The sequence below is a fragment of the Rhinolophus sinicus genome, linkage group LG15 (assembly GCF_036562045.2).
Source record: "Rhinolophus sinicus isolate RSC01 linkage group LG15, ASM3656204v1, whole genome shotgun sequence".
Lineage (NCBI taxonomy): Eukaryota > Metazoa > Chordata > Mammalia > Chiroptera > Rhinolophidae > Rhinolophus > Rhinolophus sinicus.
In genome coordinates, this window is record NC_133764.1 from 47,673,274 (window position 1) to 47,696,506 (window position 23,233).

The 23,233-nt window shown below is 42.1% G+C and overlaps 2 protein-coding genes and 1 long non-coding RNA gene across 6 annotated transcripts in view; 1 reads left to right on the forward strand and 2 right to left on the reverse strand.

Annotated features, from left to right (window-relative positions):
• LOC141568817 (uncharacterized) overlaps positions 1-23,233 on the forward strand; it is a 302,708-nt gene that overhangs the window by 176,325 nt on the left and 103,150 nt on the right. For all 4 annotated transcript variants that reach the window (XR_012492029.1, XR_012492031.1, XR_012492030.1 and 1 more), the window contains exon 4: positions 11,819-11,946. This is a non-coding gene — a long non-coding RNA (uncharacterized LOC141568817). The remainder of the gene's footprint in view (positions 1-11,818; positions 11,947-23,233) is intronic.
• LOC109455752 (keratin-associated protein 2-3) lies at positions 9,645-10,145 on the reverse strand. Its single transcript, XM_019747534.2, has 2 exons — positions 9,911-10,145; positions 9,645-9,817 (listed from the first exon to the last, which is right to left on the reverse strand). Exons 1-2 carry the CDS (start codon positions 10,143-10,145, stop codon positions 9,645-9,647), a joined length of 408 nt encoding a protein of 135 aa, XP_019603093.2.
• LOC109455862 (uncharacterized) lies at positions 14,032-14,439 on the reverse strand. The gene has a single exon (XM_019747757.2). It carries the CDS (start codon positions 14,437-14,439, stop codon positions 14,032-14,034), a length of 408 nt encoding a protein of 135 aa, XP_019603316.1.

The window sequence follows — 23,233 nt, forward strand, 5'->3', positions numbered from 1 at the left end:
GGTCACAGCAGATGGGCCTGCGGCAGGGCTTGCAGATGGGGCGCGTGCAGCGGGGCACGCAGGTCACGGGGCGGCACACGGTGGTCTGGCAGGTGCAGGGGCGGCAGCAGCAGGGGTCGCGGCAGCAGCAGGGCTGGCAGCAGCAGGGCTGGCAGCAGCCTCCCCCACAGCCTGAGGAGCAGGTAGAGCCGCAGCAGGAGCCGGTCATGGTGGTGTCTGGGTCTGGGTTGGGTTGGGCTGGCGAGAGGAGATGGGTGTTCTCAGGTGTGACTGTCTCCCTCCCTTCCCGCCCTTATATACCCTGGCCTGGTGCTGATAATCCCTCTTGTTTGTCTTTTGGCCAATTAAGTAGAATTATGTTTTCACTAATGGTTGCATAGCTCATGACATACTCATGGGCTCATTAAGGAACTCTTGCTGCATCCCTACATATGAATGTGTTTGTGCTGTTCATCCTCAAAATCTAAGCCCTCACGGGCATTTAAGTGACAGCACTTCTTGATACTTATTTTGAGTAGATAGCACCTGATCAACGCTGGGAAACATGGTTCTAAAGCAACTGTAATTTTTAAAAGAAATTAAATGTAATATAGGGGTTCTAGAGCAATGACTAATCCTATCTTTGACCCCCAAGAGATCCTCTGAAAAGCCTACTTGGCAATCAGACAGCCTTTGGTGTGGATTCTTTGGGACTACACGTCACTTGATCTAATGAAATGTGTATGCCTTGTGTAGAACTGCAGCTCCTATATGGGAAAGACTAAAAGGTTATTTTTGTAAATCAAGGTAAGTATTGGAATACAACATCCGAGCCTGCCACCATTGTTTTTTCCTTTATTCCAGTTCAGGTTGTGCCTATATCAGGTCCTTCTGGTCACAGAATGTTGATCTTTTCTCTGAGACATTTTTTATACTTGCCTTTCTTGTGTATGTGATAAATAATCACATAATGAGAAGTTCTTTCTTGATTTACCTTGACGTGGTTCTATGACTAAGAAGTAACAAGATGGAGGTTTTTGCCCAAGACACTGCAAACATACTCAGTGCATTGTTCAGAGGAAGTGCGTTGGGAGACCACACAGCTGTTCTGGGTGGCACGGCTAGCCGTGTGACGGGGATGCTTCCTCGGGAAGCATCCAGAGGCAGTTGAGGAATTGCAGGGGAGACGGTCTCATTAGTGTTCAGCTTCACCCCTCCTATTGTTCACCAGACAGGACTGGGGGTCGCTTTCGGGTGATTCCCATCGATTCAAAGACTGTGTCTTAGGCCCGAGCAGCTAGAACTCTCTAAATGGAATTTCAAACATGATTTCAAAACTTTAAAAGGACTGTAAATCGACTGGACATATAGTCCCAGCTGGGGAAATCGAGGAGGGAGAAATCAGTCTCATTGATGAAGACCTTCAACTCGTATTTCACGTTTTTTTCCTCTCGTCATGTACACATGTGATCCTTTCAAAGCAGTAACCAGAGCCTCGATAAAAACTTGTATATTCTGCTTTTTCTTTTCTCCCCTTAACTTGATTGAGATATAATTGATGCACAGCATTGTCTAGGTAAGATGTACATTGTGATCATTTGACACCTGCATATATTGCAAATGTTCATCACAACAAAGTTAGTCAACGTATGCTTCTCCTCACATAATTATTTTGTTGTTGTTGCTGTTGTGATGAGAACATCAAAGCTATACTTTCATAGCAACTTTTAAGTATACAATATAGTATTTTTAGCTCTAGTTATCATGTTGTACATTAGATACTGGAATTTATTCATCTCATAAGCTTGTGTCCTTTGACTAATATCTCCCCATTTCCCCTACCCATCAGCTGCTGTCAACCACCTTTCTATTCTCTGTGTCTATGAGTTGGAAATTTTTGATTCCACATATAAATGAGATTATACAATATTTGTTTTTCTCTGTCTCACTTATTTCCCTTAGCATAATGCCCTCAAGGTCCATCGATGTTGTCACAAATGGCAGAATTTCCTTCCTTTTTATGGCTGAATAATATTTCATCGTATATATGTATAGATAGATATAGATCCCACATTTTCTTCAGCCATTCATCTGTCATTGGACATTTAGGTTGTCTCAATGTCTTGACTGTTATGAATAATGCTGCCAGAACATGTGAGTACAGATAGCTCTTTGAGATGGTAATTTCATGCCCTTCGGAGATATACCCAGAAGTGGGATTATTGGATCATATGGTAATTCTATTTTTAATTTTTTGAGGAGTCTCCATGATGTTTTCCATAGTGGCTGTGCTAATTTACACTCTCACCAACAACGCAGCAAGGTTTCCTTTTCTCCACGTCCTCACCAGCATTTGTTATTTCTTATCTTTCTTATAATAGGTGTGAGATGGTATCACTTTGTGGTTTTGATTTTCATTTCCCCGATGGTTAGTGATGTTGAGCACCTTTTCATGTACCTGTTGACCATTTGTATCTCTTCTTTGGAAAAATGTCTATTCAAGTCCTCTGCTTATTTTTTAATTGGATTGGTTTATTTTTTGCTGTTGAGTTGCAGCAGTTCCTTATTTATTTTGGGTATTAACCCCTTAGCAAACATATGGTTTGCAAATATTTTCTCCCATTCAGTAAGTTGCCTCTTCATTTTGTTGATTGTTTCTTTTAATGTGCAGAAACTTTTTAGTTTCATGATTTTTGCTTTTGCTTTGCACTTTGCAAGGCACATTTTATCATAATCAATTTTTCATGTTGGTTGGGGGGTCTTCATGATGATCACATTTTGTGCAAAGGGAGCCCCTTTGGAAGATAACATGTTAACAAGACCAATTTCTCTACTTCAAACACTTCTGTCCAAAGTCATTCCAAAGAGATTTCCCCTCCACTTTATAAAGATCCACACAGGTAGAGTCCATGAGTCCCTCAGTAAGCTGTTTTAGTGTTCATTAAGTCTAAGACACTATCCCCATCCCGTAGCCAAACTTCATTCCAGGCAGAGAAAATAGAATTGTGTTTCAGTAATTCATGCCAGAGCTCTGGAATTTGACACTGGAGGCAAGTCACATGCTATGCTTTGATGCCACTTACCCTGAAATCAGACAGCACTCATTGAAAACTTTACCACTTACTGGCTGAGTGTCTTGGGCCATGGTGGATAATAACAGTACATACCAGGGTTGTGAGCATTAAATGAACTAATATTTGTCAAACACTAAGAACGGTGCCTGGCACTTAGTGTCTTGTATTTGTTAAGTGAATAACATATATTTTTAAGAGGTCATGTTATATTGGTGCCTTATAAACTCTACATTTTGAATTTAGAACAAAGATTCATGTATTTGATATGGCAAATGGCCAGGTCTCTGATCAGTCACCACAGAATACATATTAAATAAGTTTATTCAGTAGGGAGTTTTATTAATAGCATGAAATAAAATAAAAATACCAGGAAGGAAAATAAAGAACTCCCTCTTTTTTGAACACCAATCTCTATAAAGGGGAGTCAGGCTATTGTTGTAGAACTGACAAGGAGAATATGTGTCAGAATTGTGGGTAGTGGCACGAACCCTATTGCGAACCCCACCACCATCAAACGCAGAGTGAGTGAGGTCTTAGAAACCATCCTTTAAAAATCCTTCAAACTAATTTAGACAGATTCCTAGTGGTGATGGGCAACCTATTTTGAGTAACAAATGCTAGGGCTTTGTTTAACAGTATTGTTCAACAACCATATTCTGAACAAATTTTAACATGAAAAATACTGCCTCGTGTTTTCAATTCTTAATTGTCTATAGATGGAGAAAAACAATTGTACATATAGTCCAAAACAGCTCTTATTGTATGCAGTTGAGATGATCCTAAAATATTTAAAAAATTAATTCAATGTTTAATAATCACATTTTAAAGATATCAGAGAAGTCCATTACATTAGGAGTCCAGTCCATTAGGAGAGAGTCCAGTGGTATTCTCTCCTATTTATAATAAAAGGCTTCTTTATGAATGCAACAGCTGCTGTCTAATTTATCTGTTTAAATCCATTTAGACTTTCATAGGTAGGTTTTTAAAAGCAGAGCATAACCGTGAGAAAGATTTAAATATTTTTCCCAAAGTAGATATAGATTTTAGACAGTACATTTCATGAAAAATAAAATATATGTTCATTCAAAAAATTATGTCATTAAGAAAAATATAAAGAAGAAAATGAATATTATTCCCAGTTACTCTTAGATTTTGTTGTATAATATTATATATATATTTTTTATTATTATTGTTATTATTATTTTTTGTGCATAAAACACACCTAAAGCATTTTTCCTCACAAAGTAGTTTAATATTTTATGGCTTACTTAATTTTTACTTGAATATGTGTCAGCACAATTGCATAATGTTTCCTAATAGGTTTACAGTCTTCAACTATTTTTAACTAGTTTTGGCATTTTTTCTATATTTGTATTTCTTATGTATGTAGTGTTTGACTTTTTTCTTATTTATACTTCACCTCCCTACATAAATTATAACCTCTTTGAAGCAGGAACCCTCTTTTATCCGTTTATATTCTCTCAGGGTGGTCAACCCAGTGCCTTATTCATAGTAGATATTCAATAAACACGTGTAGAGTGACAGCAATTGATTAATTTCCTTGGAAAATGCCATTAATGCCCAATTCCTGAGCACAAAGATAAGTAGCCCTCAAGAGTCAGTGTAGATTTAATATCCACAAGAATCAACATTGTGAATAACATGCTAGGTAACAATCGGATCTATAACACATAGAAGGGAGTGCATCATCCGAGAAGCAGTTACTCTTGGCCATAGAAGACAAAGAGTTCCTTTGGGCAGAAGAACCTGTCTCGTACCACATAAGAGGAAGTGTTGGACTTAGAGGCTTAATGTCAGGGGCCTTGCATTCTCCTGGGTTTTTCTCAGAACACTGGTGACTATAATTATATTAGTAAGAACTTATTTAATCATTCATTACTCATTGCTCCTCAGCTTCAAAATCAGGTGATTGGCAAGATGTCACCTAAGGTTCCTTCCACTTCTGATATGCTGGGTTTTCTATGCTGGGCTAACAGGTGTCAGGTCAGTGAAAGAACCCTTTGACTGGGAATGTACATCTCAGCCCAGGTGCAGCCTTCTTACTGGTCACTGTGGAAGGACATTTCTCAGGTGTTTGGCGTGCCTGGAATTGTGACCACAAGTGACTCTGTGTTATGTGATCAGGATATAGCCATGGCCATCTTCCTCACTCAGCTACTGTGCCCTATAAATGCCATTTCCAAGGATAATAAGGAGATAATCAGACTTAGGTTATTGCAGAAAAACAATTTAAGAGGATTATTCGGCATCTTGTTTTGAAAATCTTTGGACAAAACAGAGAGACAGAATCTACTGAAAGGAACTATCACAAAGACCATGATTTCTATGCGGAGAGTACAAAGTTTATTAGAAAACAGACAACATGATATAGGAGTTAGACTGGGGTCTTGAGAAGATGGTATCCTTCATCAGTAGTTAGTCTGAAAAGGCGTCTTCAGTGCGTACTCTGAGCTAGATTAAAGATCCTAGAAATGGGCTTCTCAAGAAAAGGCACGTTGTTCTACAGTGAAGCTAAGGGACAGCAGAATTGACCCTGCCATCTACTGGGGGACGCTTAGTGATGATGCACAGCTCAGCAGCAGCAGGAAGGGTAGGTCCTGCAGGTGCTGCGGCAGGGGGCCGGCTGGCAGCAGGGGGGCCGGCAGCAGGGGGCCTGCACACAGATGGGCTGGCAGCAGGTGGAGGCCCAGCAGCAGGGGCGGCAGACCACGGCCGTGCAGGATGTGGGGCAGCAGGCGATGGGGCGGCAGCAGCCCTCCTGCAGCCCGCACGGGTCACAGCAGATGGGCCTGCGGCAGGGCTCGCAGATGGGGCGCGTGCAGCGGGGCACGCAGGTCACGGGGCGGCACACGGTGGTCTGGCAGGTGCAGGGGCGGCAGCAGCAGGGGTCACGGCAGCAGCAGGGCTGGCAGCAGCAGGGCTGGCAGCAGCCTCCCCCACAGCCTGAGGAGCAGGTAGAGCCGCAGCAGGAGCCGGTCATGGTGGTGTCTGGGGCTGGGTTGGGTTGGGCTGTCGAGAGGAGATGGGTGTTCTCAGGTGTGACTGTCTCCCTCCCTTCTGGCCCTTATATACCCTGGCCTGGTGCTGATGACCCCTGGAGACACATGGTCACTTGCTTGTTTTTGTTTATTCTTTTTGAAATGTCACTGACAGGTTGGTAAGTTCTGTAGACATATTTTGTAGGTGCTCAGGTACTCACAAAAGACTATTTGTTTACCTTACTCAATGGAGACTCATTCTATTTTTCTATTTATAGCTCAAATATGAACTTAATGACCCTAACTTCAAAGTCTCCAATTATCTTTATAATTTACTGATGCGTTTGCCAGTGGTATTTTGATAGCACAAACTAGCTGTCATGCTCTTAGGGTTACTTACTAATAGTGGAAGTGAATACCCCAAATTGTGAGTGTCCTATTCCACAGCTAAGCCTCCTGGGCAAAGCAAGTTCAGGAAAATACTACAGCAACATTTTAAAAGTCATGGTTTGCCAGTTCACTACAGGAATGCATCTTAGTAGGCCTGTATCATCAGTGGTTTCTTTTTTTCCCCCAATTTTTTTTTTAACAAAATACACATGGCATAAAATTTAGTATCTTAACCAGTTTTGTATATACAATTCAGTGGTTTAAATACATTCATATTATTGTGCAATCATAAGCACCATCCATCTCCAAAACTCTTTCATCTTGCAAAAGTAAAACTCGATACCCATTAAACACTAACTCTTCACGAACTCCTCGCTCTAGTCTCTGGCAACCACAATTGTACTTTCTTTTTTAAAAAATGATGTCCTCTTTACCACCACCCCCAGCCTATGGTAACTGCCATTCAGGATTTTTTGTTGTTTGTTTACTTGTTTTTAGTCTCAAGTACGTGCTCATTGATTTCTGTTGTTGTATCTTTCCAAACCAAGGTGAATTTCATTTTTTTATAATGTTCATGATAGCCAGTATCATTGAGTTCTAACTCTGTTCAAAGCATTATGCAAAAGAAATAAATGTAGTACTTGATTCTTTCTAACGGTACTATAAGGTAGTTATTAAGATAGTCCTCATTTTACACGTGAGGAACCAGATACGTGACTTGCCTAAGGTCATACACTTTGTAGCGTTGGAGCCAATACTTATTCCAATAACATCTGTGGGAACATTATTGGTAAGCTCAGGAAGCTGAAGAATGGAATTGTGGGTATCACATTCCTAGTCATTAAGCAACATCTCATTAAGCACATTCCTAGTCATTAAGCAAAATTCCTTTATTTAGGCATTTTAACAACAAATTTATTTTTAAAATAGTTGTTATTTGGGAAATGGCTAATTTTTAGAGTCACCCGAAAGGACTCTTCATCTTACCAATATGCTCAGGAATTGGAAGAATTGTCCACCACACAGCCTTCTCAGAATTCCAAAACATACCACAAGGAGATAGTAACCATGCTGGACATCACTGAGTGGTCATGGGGCACTGTGGACAAAGCCACGATCTAGATGCAGATTGCAGTCCAGCAGCATGCGAAACCCCCAGGTAGTGATGCCAGCCAGAGGGGCCTTCAGGTCTGCCTAGTCCATACCCCAGTGCCTCTTGCTGCACTGTCTCCCCCTGTACTCTGCTTGGGTTTATTCCTGCCCGGAGAACTACCTGTGATACTCAGTTGTTTCACACTGTCAGGGCCTGTCGGAAAATCCTGTCACTCAGCCATTTTGTAGCTTCTGCCTCTGGATCTGCTTGGTTCAGACCTTTTGCTTTACAAAGAAGTCTGTTCTAGGTCTGTGGTTGAAGGCTCCAGGTTAAGTCTTCTTGATCATTCTGCTTGCACAGTCCCTGGCCGCTTACCCAGACCTGCACTAGCCACTGTGGCCAACCAAGGCATGGAGTTACTGTGGTAGCAAACACAATCCAATAACAGTGATGAGCTTGGGAGAAAGCAAAACAGTCTACATCTGAGAAAATATTTCAAGATGAGGAAGTATCTAGAAAGCTAACAAGGAAAATTCTGGGATTAAGGAAAACATGTAGTTAGAGAATGGAAAAAAATGCTGGTCAAGAATATGTAGAAAGAAAATGGACTTGTGTCCCTATCCACTGGTAAACTACTAAACCCTCAATAAAGAGAAAACTCCACTGCACACACTGTGACAACGTTTTTAATATAATGGGATACTTATTGAGAAACTTTTCCATATTTCCAGAAAAGTACTTTTTGTCACGAGGCAGCTTGTTGTTTTATTGTAAGAATGAAGATGTACAGGAGACAGCTGGAGTGGGGTGACGTCTCTCTTCCAATCACTGGGAACTTATTCAACAATTCAACAAATAATGTCTGATTACGTGCTGTGTGCCAAACACTGTGCAGGGCGGTGGGAATCCAGTAGTGAGCAAAGTCAGTTAAGATCCAGACTTTTTCACAAAGAGTATCTTGCCTGACTCCTCTCATTGGACAGGTAGATATGCCCAAGCGTACGTAGCACATTCCAAAACACTTTTTTAGATCAGATGTGGGGAACTTGATAGCTAGTTCTCAGGAAAACAGTAGTGGCTAGTTTCCTGACCAGCCTAAAAGTGTTTAACAACAACAAAAGCAAAGCCAGTGTGGATTAATGTTATCACTATTTCAACTGCATTGGCATTGTTTTAATGGAAAAATTGTTTGGAGTTCTAAATTAGAATGGATCCAAGCAAGTGACATTTTTCTCTCTCTCTGCTCAGGAGCAGTGACTCCACTGAAATCCAAATCGGCCATAGTGGTTGCTGGAGGGAGCCATGGAAAAAGCAGAGGCATCTTGCAGCATAGGCATTCAGTGGTTAGGGCTTCCCAGGTACTGACTGACATTAGTCACTGCAGGTTCTAAATCGGAACAAATGGGGTTTTGATGGAGGCTTCCTCCCCCTTATCATGTGTGTAGGTGATACATGCGTCAAGTTCATGATCAGGAAAACCTGATGGAGTCTCCATTTCCTCAGTATCACCACAAAAATCTGTGGCTTGAAATATGAAGGTCCTTAATATAAGACGTTCTGACTTATTTGTATCGCCATTAAAATTACAGACCTTGCACTGGGATTGTTCCTAAAGCTAAAATATGGCTCATGGAAAATCCTTCTTCTTTTGGTTCTTCTGATTCTGCATACCATAACTTAAGCTAAAAACAAGTTTTTGAAGATTCCTAAACAATAAAGAGAAACACATTTGCTTTGCCAAAATAAAATTTTATTATTTTACCACGCAAAACCCCAGCACAAATGTAATCTTATCCTGGAAAAACACCCCCTCTTGAAATAGTGAAGGAGTGATGATGAGACAATGGGATAGAATTCCATTCAAGAGGAACTTTGATCTTTGTTTATTCATTTTTTTCAGGCCAGGAACTCAAATGGTGAAAGTTGGAATTTTTCCAAAGATTGTCAAAGAGGCCAGAATGAGCTGTATAATCATGCCGGAAAATGGTTAGACAGTTACTGTTAAGTTAGTTGATGTAAGTTGCAAAGGTGGTATCTCTCATCTGATCCATCAGGGATGGGAAGAGTTTGCACACGTTTGTGAACACCTGGGAATGTTTCCTGCTGGGCTCAGCAGGAACAGGAAGGGTACGTCCTGCAAGTGCTGCGGCAGGGGGCCGGCTGGCAGCAGGGGGGGCGACAGCAGGGGGCCTGCACAGAGATGGGCTGGCAGCAGGTGGAGGCCCAGCAGCAGGGGCGGCAGACCACGGCCGTGCAGGACGTGGGGCAGCAGGTGATGGGGCAGCAGCAGCCCTCCTGCAGGCCGCAGGGTTCACAGCAAATACGGTGGCGGCAGAACACAGCCATGCAGGACGTGGGGCAGCAGGCGATGGGGCGGCAGCAGCCCTCCTGCAGGCCGCACGGGTCACAACAGATGGGCCTGCGGCAGGGCTCGCAGATGGGGCGCGTGCAGCGGGGCACGCAGGTCACGGGGCGACACACGGTGGTCTGGCAGGTGCAGGGGCGGCAGCAGCAGGGGTCGCGGCAGCAGCAGGGCTGGCAGCAGCAGGGCTGGCAGCAGCCTCCCCCACAGCCTGAGGAGCAGGTAGAGCCGCAGCAGGAGCCGGTCATGGTGGTGGTGTCTGGGGCTGGGCTGGGTTGGGCTGGCGAGAGGAGATGGGTATTCTCAGGTGTGACTGTTGTCCTCCCATTGGGTCCCTTTATATACTCTGGCCAGGAAGTGATAACTGTCCAGATACAAAGCCATTTCGTAGAATTGTTGTTGCTCATCAAAATGAGAAGTCCAGATTGGTGGATTCGGTTGCTAAGGCAGCAATTCCAATGTCACTGAAGGATGTTTTCCTTTTTTCCTGCCTTTTCCCTTGAAATGAATACTTGATGGTTTATATCATCAGAAAAATTACTCATTGACTAGCCAAGCCTTCCAGACCATGTGACAAATTGAAAGTTTGAAGACTCCAGTGTTGCCACTATTATGCTTCCCTCGTGTTCGTCACCCATGACTAAGCTTGAGGCTATAATCCGCACAAGCCTGGTTTGTGACTGACATTGTGGTGAAGCAAGAATTCCTAAAAAATCTAAAGTGACTCATAAAAGCAGATGTGTACTGATTCTGCTGTGGAAAGAAGGGTGCAGTGCTCCTGAAAAAGAACATATGGCTTCACCTTCTTTATATGGAAATAATCACCCAAACCACTAGAGAGATGTTGTTATAGGCCGTTAGAGTTGGCCTGTGACTCAGTGACTTATGAGACACTTACTATGGAAACAGTGTTGTAGTATTTAGGGGTGGAGAGGGAAAGGAAAGGAAACTACGTTCTGCATTGTTTCTGATCACACAGTAATTACAAATTTTAGAAAGTCAAGACAAAGGTAGATAAAACAATCAGAGGAGAAGAACTTTTCATGGGACCATAAGGTCAAACTAAATGAGGATTTTCTTGATATTGTGCCTCTTTGAATGTCCTTCTCAGAGAATGATCTTAGAAATAAAATTGAAATTGGGGTATTTCTTGCTTTCTATGTGTGACATAAGCACTTGAATCCAGTTCTTCAAAATATATTGAAAATATCGATAAAAGAATTGATTATATTTCTGTCGTAGATGCTTTGGTTTGCTGGCTGAGGGTTTTCATTGTTTATGAAGTTGGGCCTCTGAAAAAGACAAAGGGAATTAAGTGACCTGATGACTGATAAAATAGCTTTGTCTTTTTTAGCCATAGCTAAGAAAAATAGGAGTATAGAAAATAAGCAATTGGAAGGTAGGTTAAAGATAACATTGTCCAAAGGTGGCTGATGGCTGTCAGACCAAGTTTGTCTCCAAAGTTTGTTTTGCTTGGTGTGATCATTTTTTATACACTCTTTGGTTTCCCATAGCCCTGGTCCTTGAGGGCCTTTGACTTTGTGACCCATCCTGGTCCAGAACGGCTTTGGGAAGGCCAGATTTGTGACATGATTTCTCAGAGTCATACAGATGAAGGAGTGGCAAAGCCTTAACCACACCACAGGTCTTCTGTTGAGTATAAACCCTGGTGATTGGCTCCTACTCTTTCTCCAACTCTGAGTCACTTTGAAGTCGTGAACATGTAGTTATCAAAACTTCTATCCCATCTAGTGAAATAAAATAAGAACTTGCTTGATTAATGGTCTAGCATATTGTTATTTGGCTTAGAGTGTATACAGAGAGCCCAATATTAGGACTAGGAATATGTCTGTAAATTTACTGCTTTTGTTAACTAACAAAAGGACAAGGTACTAAGAAACCTCATGTTTTAAATTTGCAGAGTGTCAGAAACTGCTGTCTGAAGTCATGTCAGTAAGAAAGGAACATCCCTCCCTTGCCTGGCCAGGATCTTAGTAACCTTAACACAGGGAAGCAGCCTCGATATCCAACTGAGACGCAGAGTTTCCGGTAAGAGATTGTCACACGACTTTCCCCATTTATCTTAACTGTGTCGTTTTCAAAGAAAGAGGAACGTTACGTTTTACAGGCCAGTCCTGATATTAATTCTTTTGCACAAAGTCCTGTTTTGCTTTGAGCCTATCAAAACACCATTTCATGTCATTTTACCTAAGTCCGCTGTTCCTCAAAACCCTACAGAAACCTTTTTTCTTCCTTCGTTTGGCGGGATGCCCGTGGTCCCATGTGGGATGTGTGGGCTCCCTTGCTGCTATAGCACATGAATGGACCTAAGCTTCTGGGACAAGACATGTATCCCTCATCTTCATCACAGGGGCTTTTTTTGTCATATCGTTCAAATCCCAAACGTTTTACAGGAGCATGATTATCAGAGTGGGAGCAAGTCAATGTGGTGGTGACAAATTGTGGGGTTTTGTGGTTGAATCGAAAAAGAGTATAATGTTTATGAATTTTTTTGTGATGGTGAACCATGCCCTCATCTTAATAGTTTCATGAGTTGTGTTTTGTTAGGAACTAGTTTGGGAGCCACTGGATGTTAGGAAATTCTTAAAATCCTGCAAACAGAATATGCAATCCCTGTTCTCCAAAATGATCTTTAAAATATCCTCCAATCATAAGAGTCAGAGTTGGGGATGGGGACGATTGACAGAGAAGGGGCAGGAGGAGGATGGGGAAGACAAAGAAGGATTCAAATCCTTCCTCCACCACCTAGCAATTGTGTGACTCAGAGCAATACCTATACCCTGCCAGCCCCACTTTCCTCATCTGTTAAATGGGAAGAGTCTTCTGTCTCTGGCGCTCTTCATAGGACAGGCTTATCATAAAATCTATACACATGTGAAAGGCAGAAGAGATGGATATCGTTAATTGAAAAGAGGAAAAAACAGAAAACTCTCAATGATCAGGGAACTGGTGGGATTTATTTTTGGAATTTTAAAAAAGAAACATCTCTTCTAAGTGGTTTAGATATTCATCTGCCTAAAGCCAGGGAAGACTATACCAGGTCATTCTTTGGGTTTCTTACAGTTTTGAGTTGTTTAATTCCTTTGGGTGGTTCAGGGTGAAAGGAAAAGTCTATCAGATGCATGTGTTCTCCCCAGCTCCCTTGGTCTCCTGATGCTAAACCCCTGTGCATGGATCCTGCAATCCAGGACTCTTTCCTGTAGACTTGTATATCAGCTTTTAAAGAGCCCTTTCATTCTAAGACAGCCTCCATCTGGTGATGATTTTTTTGGCCTTCTTTATATTTATCAGGAATTTGTTTCTGCCAGTGGATGTGAACTGCCCCAGAAAAAAAAAAAAAAAGCCTTCCCTGAATCCTTTCCCACTCTCAGTGACATGTTATATAATACATAGCACATCTTTTAAGCCTGTTTGACAGATACAGTGATGCACAAACGTCCACAAGGAATGTGAATGAGTAATACCTGGTGCTTACTGTGTGCCAGGCACGTTACGTACATCACATCACTTATCTTCACCAGCAATCTGCATGGATGAGTATTCCTGGTGTGCATGGTTTTCTACCCGTGTGAGCAGCCCCAGGAGTGGCCCGGCCGTCCTGTACCGCATTCCACACTCACCCGAACTCCTTGCACCTCTTTTCCCTCTCCTGTCTTCCAAATCCTCTCCATCTCTTTTTCCTTCTGCCTTTTCACTCTCCTTCCTATTCATCATCTGCTCCTCTGTGTACACTAATATACATGCACAAAAATCAATGAATCAGGTAGCAGGGAGGTTTACCAGAAAATAAGTTTATTGAACACAAGCGAGCAGCACATTACACGTGACGAGGAAAAGGGTTTGAGCAGCCTCCGGAGTTCAGGATGGGTTTGCCAAGTTCACTCCAGGGACTTGGAAATGTGGGCTTCCCATCCGTGGTGACTTCTACTGACGGAGACACCTGGGAATTTGGCTGGGGGTGGTGATGGACATCTGCTTGTGTCCCTGGTTGGGAGGATGTAAAAATGACTATTGTCACCTTCTGAAAAAAAATCTTATTTTTCTTTCAACTTGATTAAAATGCAGAATAGGTGCTATGGCACCAGCGTGTTGCTCTGTGAGGACAGTGGGGTTTCAGCAGCAGCAGGAAGGGTAGGTCCTGCAGGTGCTGCGGCAGGGGGCTGGCTGGCAGCAGGGGGGCCGGCAGCAGGGGGCCTGCACACAGATGGGCTGGCAGCAGGTGGAGGCCCAGCAGCAGGGGCGGCAGACCACGGCCGTGCAGGACGTGGGGCAGCAGGCGATGGGGCGGCAGCAGCCCTCCTGCAGCCCGCACGGGTCACAGCAGATGGGCCTGCGGCAGGGCTCGCAGATGGGGCGCGTGCAGCGGGGCACGCAGGTCACAGGGCGGCACACGGTGGTCTGGCAGGTGCAGGGGCGGCAGCAGCAGGGGTCGCGGCAGCAGCAGGGCTGGCAGCAGCAGGGCTGGCAGCAGCCACCCCCACAGCCTGAGGAGCAGGTAGAGCCGCAGCAGGAGCCGGTCATGGTGGTGTCTGGGGCTGGGTTGGGTTGGGCTGGCGAGAGGAGATGGGTGTTCTCAGGTGTGACTGTCTCCCTCCCTTCTGGCCCTTATATACCCTGGCCTGGTGCTGATGACCCCCGGGGACACATGATCACTTCCCTGTTTATTTCCTGGCCAATTAAGTGAGGATTTAGCATTGACTAATGGGGATTTTGGTAACCCCTCACCTCATACATATCCATGCACACACATGCACCAAAAATGTTTTTCCTTTTCTTGTACTGTTTATTCTCACCAATTCTAGACATTGGATTAGATTCTGATGACTGTCCCTTGAAAATATTCCTAACTCAGAAAAGTGAAAAGAATGTGTTTTCTAAACTAGAATAGTATGTAGTCACTCTGCCATTTGGCCCCGAAGTTAGCATTTTATCCCTGGACTTCAAAGACTCCATAATTACTACCCCAACAGTGACTTGCCTTATTTACACCCGTGCACGTGACAGGAGCAGGTTAATAGCAGCCTGGAGGGCAGACCAACAGTCATCTGCTTCCCGGAAGTCTGCTTTCACGACCTATTGAGAGGCACCCTGGATCCCTGACCTGGTTTAGTCACTCTCCCCCCACTAGGGCGTGGCTGTCCTGGTGGTAATGTCTCCCCATTCACCTGGAATGCTTTCTTCATCCTTCCAAGCCAAACTCAACTTCTAGCTTGATTGTAAAACCCTCACTGATCTGGTGCAGTTTTTATCTTTGTAATTCATTTGGGGTTAGTCATTGCATGTGTGGAACCCAGGAATGGACGGTAGAAGGTATGTAGGCCTATCCCCTCATTTTACGGGCAGGGTCATGTGTGTTCACCACGGTCACTCAGTATGGTCACACAATGAGACCTGGGGTCCAGATCTCCTCAATCTTCAGCAAGCAGCTTCTATGAGTTTTATGTTTATCAGGCTCAGTAGACTAGAGTCTTCAGACAGGAGAGAGAATGTCTCAAGCCTTGAAGTAAGTAGTGTCATGAAAAGTGATAAAGGAAGAGAATTAAGGAAATGTGTTACCCCATGACAGATAATCTGAAAAGGCCTCAGGACTTCTGTGCTGGGTCAAATTTGTGCTCGAGCCAGAGGTTTCTCTCTGAGGATCAACAGAGGTAGAATAATTGGTGGGGTGGGGCCACTTATTTCCTGGGTGTCGGTCTCTAAGTGTAGTAGTTCAGGCACTGTGAGATACACATGCTTGTCTAGTTCTTTTTATCGTTATGTATTTGTACCTTCGCCATATACCTTACCTGTATGATGAATTCCATAGATTTACTTCTTACTAGTGAATTAGATTGACACTTTTCTTTGGACTTGAAAAAAAAAAAAAGAAACCTGTCCAGTCAATCCCACTTACTTTCTTTGAGCACTAAATGAAAAAAGAAGGGCCAAGAGCTTGCAAAACACCAATCAAATGCTTTTTAATAGTTTTTTGTCCTAAAATTGCCTCCTCAGCTTCAAGGGGGAGGCTTTTTGTTGTTGTCATGGGGGAATTAGTTCTATTTTTGCTTTGATGATACCATGGAAGATATCACAGACGTGAATTATACCAAATTCATTCTCTGTATTCCTCATGCCAAGATTCCCTCTTGGCCTCTTTGGTATTATTAGTTGATTTTTACTGTACAGACTAAATAATTCTCTGAGATGGTGTGGCTAGAATTACATGCAATATTCTAGGCAAAGTCATATTATAATTTGAGATAAGGATAATATTTTCTAATTTGTTTACAAATAGCCTTTTTATCTATGACTAATATTCTGTGGACACTTTTGGCCACACAGTCCTTTGAACTAATATATGATGGTTTTACAAAAAATCTTATTTTCTTTTCTAGTGAGGCTCCTACTGGAAGCTTATGCTCAATTTTAGACTTCCCTGTGGTGTGGGAATCCCAAGCTAAGGAATCATTTGTTTCAGGCCAAAGAAACCCCTGGGACTCCCAACAGTAGCAAACTCAAAACCATCACAAAGAGGGAACCAGTAGAGGTCTATTTTCTCATATGATGTGTCATTATTTATCACGAGTTAATATTCCTCAGGAATTTTTTTTACTGTAGGACTTTCATTTTCCTTGGATGTGGATGTATCCTTATGATTTTATTCCTTACTAACCAATTATTGGTCTCAGTTATGTCTTGTTAGTTTGTTTGGTGTTATGGTGACAAATGACTTTCCTCCATTTCTTCATCCATGTGATTACCTACCACCAGAAATCCCATGGTTCATCGGATGACAGTGAAAATGGTGGCTGCTAAAGCCTTTGCATGGACATTCCTTAGTATAATCACATTTTTTTGACTGGGGGAGAGGGTGGAGGGCACTGGATAGTAATTATGGCATTTAATTCATAGTAAAAGGTCATCTTTGGGAGGAGATGAATGGAGAATTTGTCCAATAGCAGTACTTCCTCCTAAATTAAAGAGATGTTCTAGACTCTGTCTTTTGAGACCAAGTCAGTCACCCTCAAATTTTTAGCTTCTGAGTCTCTTTTAGTTTCACCTGCAAAGTTTCAATAGTTTTCGTTTGTTGATAAAAAAAGAAACAAGAAAGATGGTACCACCTGCCTTTTATTTTTAAATAAAAAAATCCTTTTTGCTTTTTGCACTTTATCAAATCTCAGGTGTAGGGGTTATACCATCTCTTTTGTTATGAGCTGGTAAGAAATTCTCACAACCCATGTGCAGCTGATGCCAGGTGCTCACCTGGGGCCATTTTGGAATCTGGTAGTTCTCATTTTCCCTATTTCCTTTGTCTTAAATATAATACAAAGATCTGTCATTACCTGCAGTCCCACCTCTGCCAATAATTGTAGCCAAAATTTGCTGATCATAATTCATAGAACTGAGGTCCAACTCAGCTGCATGAATAAATGCTTTTGCTTAGTATTCAGAGAAATGCAAGGCAGGAAGGTAGGTAACCTTAGGACTGGCATGGCTTACCAGAGCTTCCCCATTCTGCCTTAGCCCCACACTGGCCAGCAGTAACTTGTAGCTCTTCCCATCAAGAGGTAGATTTTATTTCTATACGCTTTGTGTCTGGTTTGGTCTTATGACATATTTTGACCCGTAGAACATGGTGGATGAGTTTCTGTATGAGTTTTGGACTCTAAGCTTCAAGGAGCCTTAAAGCTTCACCTTTGTCCTGTTGGAACAATATTACTGTCATACAAAAAAGCCCAGTAGAACCTCCCAGAGAATGAGAGGCCATGCAGAAAAGAACTAAGGCATTCCAGGTGACAAGCAGTGCCAACTACCAGACATGTAAATGAGGCCATCTTGGACCTTTCAGCCCCAGCTGAACTTTGAGACGAATGCAGTAGCATCAATGAGACCAGGCAAGGTCATCAGAAAGATGTCCAGTCAATGCACAGAATTGTGAGAAATAACAAATCGTTATTGTTTGAAGCTATTAAGTTGTGAGGTAGTTATTATGCAGCAATAGAGAACTGAGACAAACTTTATATATTCAATTTATTTATACACATGAGCAGTTGCCCTTGTGGAGAATGTGATCTGGCTTCCCCTTCACGTGAACTCCCACTAGTTAAGCTCCCCATCGTGGAAGCAGCCACAATAGGAAGTATTTAAATGGGTGATGCTGTGATATTGCTTTAACTTTTAAATCTTTTGTTTGAATATTTTTATAGGCAGTGACAGAACATTACTTTGGAAACTAGTTTCTGATACTTTCTAAAGCTGTTGGAATGTCAAATTCCAAGTGAGGGGTTAGGAACTCTTGACATTGCTTGTTCACTGTGTCGCTTTCAATCTCCAGTGTGGAATTCTCACTTCAATACTAACGTGCTCACAGAGTCAGCGCGAACCCCAGCTGAGAGCTACGCAAAATTACAAGTTAATTCCCATTTTTAAAAAAAAATCCTTAAAAAGAGCACGAGTTCTGAAATTCCAGCCTCCCAGGGTCAATATACATGTGCCAGAATGTCAGTTGAGGAGGCGTTTGAATTATGAGGAAAACGCTGAGAGATCACACTCAGAAACATATGCGTGTACCACACTATCCAGATGAGATGTGTTTACTTAAAAATGCAATGAAATATAACTCATCCAGTCGTATTCATTAAATATGTATAGCTTTTACATGTCAATCATACCTCAATAAAGTGATTTAAAAAAAATACAATGAAATAGGCACTTCTAGTCAGCAGAACTCAATGACAAATATAACCCACTTTGTGATTATAAATTCTGAAATGTTTATTTAATGAAAGGAATTGAGTACATTTAAATTCTTTACAGATTTTTCTTCTTTCATTGGCCTGCACTCAAAAATTTGGTTTTACCCTTTTCTACAAAATAAGGCCAATGGTATTAAGGGGTGTAATGTGTTTTAATTAAGAGCTAAAGAAATGAATCAAATCTGTCCTCATTTAAGATCTTAAGTTATGTGCATGTCATGTAAACAAGCACCTACTTGCCACTTTTGATCTAATATCTTAAATTATCTATACCTATTTGATATAACACTTATTTTCAAAGTGATTTCAGCATGGGTTGTTCTTCCAATATCTTCATGTAAAATACAGTCGCCTGGTTACTGAGTAAAATGATCATAAAAACAATAGGGAATGACGTCCATGAATTTTTGTGTGCAGAAAAGTTTATTAGAAAGCAGAGAGGCAACAAAACATAAGAAATTCTCTCTAGGAGAAAACACAGGGTATAATTGGACCCCCAGGTCTCAGAGAGTCAATCAGTGCCCCCAAGGGGCTGCAGATAATGTCCACCTTGTTGAAAGGATAATCTAGAACCCCAAAGTGATAAGGAAGAATGAGAAATTTAGAGCATTGGGATACTTCCTTAGCTGGTGGATTGCAAATGTATGCATACTTGGTCACTACTGAAAGGAAAATATATCAAGGGAGAGAGTTTAAAATGAACCAGATTATGTTCACAGTCAGTGGGACAGTGGTGGGCTCATTGCAATCATGAGGCCCAACCTACTGAATGATGTCAGTCATACTCCATGTGTCCTAAGGGTCAGCACAGGCAGAGTTTACACCTGTGAGGACAGATGTAAAGGGAGAGGATGGGCACGGGGCCGGGGGCTCAGCAGCAAGAGGAGGCACAGCACATGGGGCGGGGGCAGGTGGCGATGACACAGGTGGGGCGATAGCAGTTGGTGTGGCAGGAGACCTGGCCACAGACTGGGCGGAGGCAGCAGTAAGGGCAGCAGCAGGGGCGACAGCAGCTGGAGCCACAGCAGCTGGAACCACAGCAGGAGGGGCGACAGCAGCTGGAGATGCAGCAGCTGGGGCGGCAGCAGCTGGAACCACAGCAGGAGGGGCGGCAGCAGCTAGAACCACAGCAGGAGGGGCGGCAGCAGCTGGAGATGCAGCAGCTGGGGCGGCAGCAGCAGGAACCACAGCAGCTGGGGCGGCAGCAGCTAGAACCACAGCAGGAGGGGCGGCAGCAGCTGGACACACAGCAGCTGGGGCGGCAGCAGGTGGTCCTGCAGCAGGTGGTCTGACAGCAGGTGGGACGGCAGCAGGTCTCCTGGCAGCAGCCTTGGCCACAGCCCTGGTCAGAGCAGACGGAGCCACAACGGGAGTTGACCATGGTGTCAGAGGGTGGAGGGTCTGGGTGGGTTTCCAGGAGAGTGAGGTTCTTGAGTTTGGGAGTCTCCTCAGTCCATACCCCCCTTTATACTCTGCTGAAGGTCATCACTATGTCATTATTTCCTTGTTAGTATTTACCCTACTAGGAAACTTAATCATTTAATTACATAATTGTGTGTTTCTAGTTAAGTACTCCAAAATGGAGAAAATAACACTTTTCCTTTTCCTGGTGAACTCCTGTGGTTCCAATTGAAAGACTTGTCACATTTCTTCCTTAGTAGGTGTCACCTTTTTTCCTGGCAGATGCAGTGTCTTTTCCATAGCAGTGGTCACTTGACTCTGACAGTTTGTTTGGGAATGTGACATTCCCTCCTATCTGTACACTGCTCCATGCAAATCAGGAGGAATGGTTCTTACAATGCTAATGTACCTTTTGTTGTCAAAGATAAAGGGCTCATGTGCTGGTCAGGTGAAATGCTGGGAAGAAATAAGAGTGACCTATTGGGGAGGAGGGTGTCCCATCTATACTGGGGATGACTGATGCTGTGTGGGCATCATCTTGAGTGGTCAGGGAGATACGTGGACCCCAAGGAAGTTTCAGACTCTGTCACATCTTATTTCACTGTCTCAAGCTGAGGTACTTAGCAAGGGCTCACTGCTTTTAAATAGCAAAAATACATTTTTGCTGTGTATCTTCCAGGATAGGCATTAAGAGTGGGAAATTTTGATTTATCTTTTGATTGTTAAACTTACAAAATGGATATTTCATTACGGAAGCATTTGTTATATACAAACAATATTTAAAATTATTAGGCCTTCAATACCACGTATCCATGACAAAAACTGAAGCTGTGTACGTCAGGCACACCATGAGAAGGCAGGGTTCTCTGGAAAAGACAATAATGCTGGGAAAACTAGGAGGCATCAACAAAGAAGACCAAATAGGAGATGGATTGAGTCCATAAAGGAAGCCATAGGCATGAGACTACGGGAGCTACGCAAAGCTGGTGAGGACGGGCCATGGTGGACATTACTCATTTATAGGGTCTCCAGGAGTCAAAGGCAACTCAACGGCGTATAACATACACAATATGTATCTAAGACATTCTGGATACTATGGGGCATAACGGATAACTCCTTATCTCTTTCCTGTAGGTAGTTGAATAAGACATAAATAGGAAACAGAGTTTGGCAACAATTAAAAGAATGACAAATTTTTAAAAAATTTTTAATTTTTCAATTACATTTGGCATAGTATATTAGTTTCAGGTGTACAACATAGTGATTAGATGTTTCTATAACTTACAAACTGATCCCCCTGGTAAGTCTAGTACCCCTCTGACACCATACATAATTATTATAATATTATTGACTATATCCCCTGTGCTGTACTTTACATCCCTGTGACTGTTGTACATCTTAATATGTTCCCCTTTTTCACTCATCCCCCCACCCCCTCTCCCATCAATTTGTTTCTGTATCTACGAATTGTTTCTGTTTTGTTTGTTCATTTATTTTGTTTGTTAGATTCCACATGTAAGTGAAATCATATGGAATTTGTCTTTCTCTGTCTGACTTATTTCACTTAGCAAAATACTGTCTAGATCCATCCATGTTGTCACAAATGTCAAGATTTCATTCTTTTTATGGCTGAGTAATATTCCATTGTGTATAGTATGTATCACGTCCTCTTTATCCATTCATCTATCAATGGGCACCTAAGTTGCTTCCGTATCTTAGCTATTGTAAGTAATGTTGCAATGAACAAAGGGGTGCATATGTCTTTCTGAATTAGTTTTGGATTTCTTTGCATAAATACCCAGAAGTGGAATTGCTGGGTCATGTGATAGTTTGTTTTTTTAATTTTTTGAGGAGCCTCCATACTGTTTTCCATAGTGGCTGCTCCAATTTACAGTCCCACTAATAGTACATGAGGGTTCCCTTTTCTCTACATCCTCACCAACAATTTTTGTTTGTTGATTTCAACTTATTTGAATTAAATAATTATAATAAAAATAGCAGTATGTGAATAAGTTCTATGTACCCTCCACGAAAGGTGAGGAAATACACCTATCATATGTGAAGTACTCACTATGTCCCAGGCGTTATGCTGAATATCTTATATTTGTTTTTAATCTTTAATGCAACCCTGTAAAGTACTGTGTATTCTTGTTACTCTTTTAGTGGAATAGACAAAATGAGCATTGAGAAGTTAAGAGAAAAAAATGTGTAAGATTAAACAGAAAGTAATCTTGTCCTAATCTTAGAGCAGCTGAGGAAGGTGTGAAGAATAAAACTTGAAGACTTTGCTGAAGCAATTCCATCTTCCCAGAATGTTTCTTCTTGCTCATCAGCTCTGCAAACTCCTATTCATCTGTCAAAAGCCCAGCTGAAATGCTTCTTCCTCAGAGATTTCATTTCTGAAAAACCACCACATTCATACATAATTCTTCCCTGCGTTGTGCTCCTAATTTAACACACTTCTAGGTATTTATTCTGTCATCCCCCAGTTGCAATGCAGATGCCCTGAAGGAATGATGTTTATTTTGTTACTGTGGTCCTCAGCACAACACTGGGACAGAGGACACTAGTGATAAATGTTTGTTGAGTGAATGAAGGCTTTTTGATGATATAGGGACATATAATGGTCCTTTAAAAATAGAAACCTTTGGCTGATGGAGTCAAAAAGAAGAAATATTCCAAAGGCACCATAGTTACACTTGCAGAAATCTCTATCTATCTATTATTCATTTTGGTGAAGAAAAAAAAAGAAAGAAAGTGTTTTAAAAGATCATGAATTATGTTCAATCTTTATAAAACTTCCCCCTGTTATCATATTCATGGATGCATCGTGACTCCAGTTTCACTCTTTTTTTCTAAAGACTAGAAAATGATTAGTTGAGTTGGTAATGACCAAAACGACTTTATAGAGAATCCTAGTGACCAGTGTCATTTGACCTCTGTTGGAGAGTGACTAATCCGTGCTGTATGTCCAACAAATGTAGGCAAAATACAATTACCCAGGACCCACATATAAAACCTTTAGAAAAAAGAGAGTAACAATCACATTCAATTTTCAATGCCAGTAGAAAGAGGTTTATTTTGGTACATGGAAATAACAAGGTACAAGAAATCTTTGCAAAGGAGTACAAGAGAAAGATTTCATTGGACTTTGATGTCTTGAGAGGTTAAAATCTGTG

Coding starts and splice junctions, on each gene's coding strand:
- LOC109455752 (XM_019747534.2), bottom strand. CDS start 10,145: ATGACCGGCTCCTGCTGCGGCTCTACCTGCTCCTCAGGCTGTGGGGGA. Junction 9,818..9,910: donor CCTGCAGGAGGGCTGCTGCC/GCCCCATCGCCT, acceptor AGGGCTGCTGCT/GCCCCATCACCTGCTGCCCC.
- LOC109455862 (XM_019747757.2), bottom strand. CDS start 14,439: ATGACCGGCTCCTGCTGCGGCTCTACCTGCTCCTCAGGCTGTGGGGGT.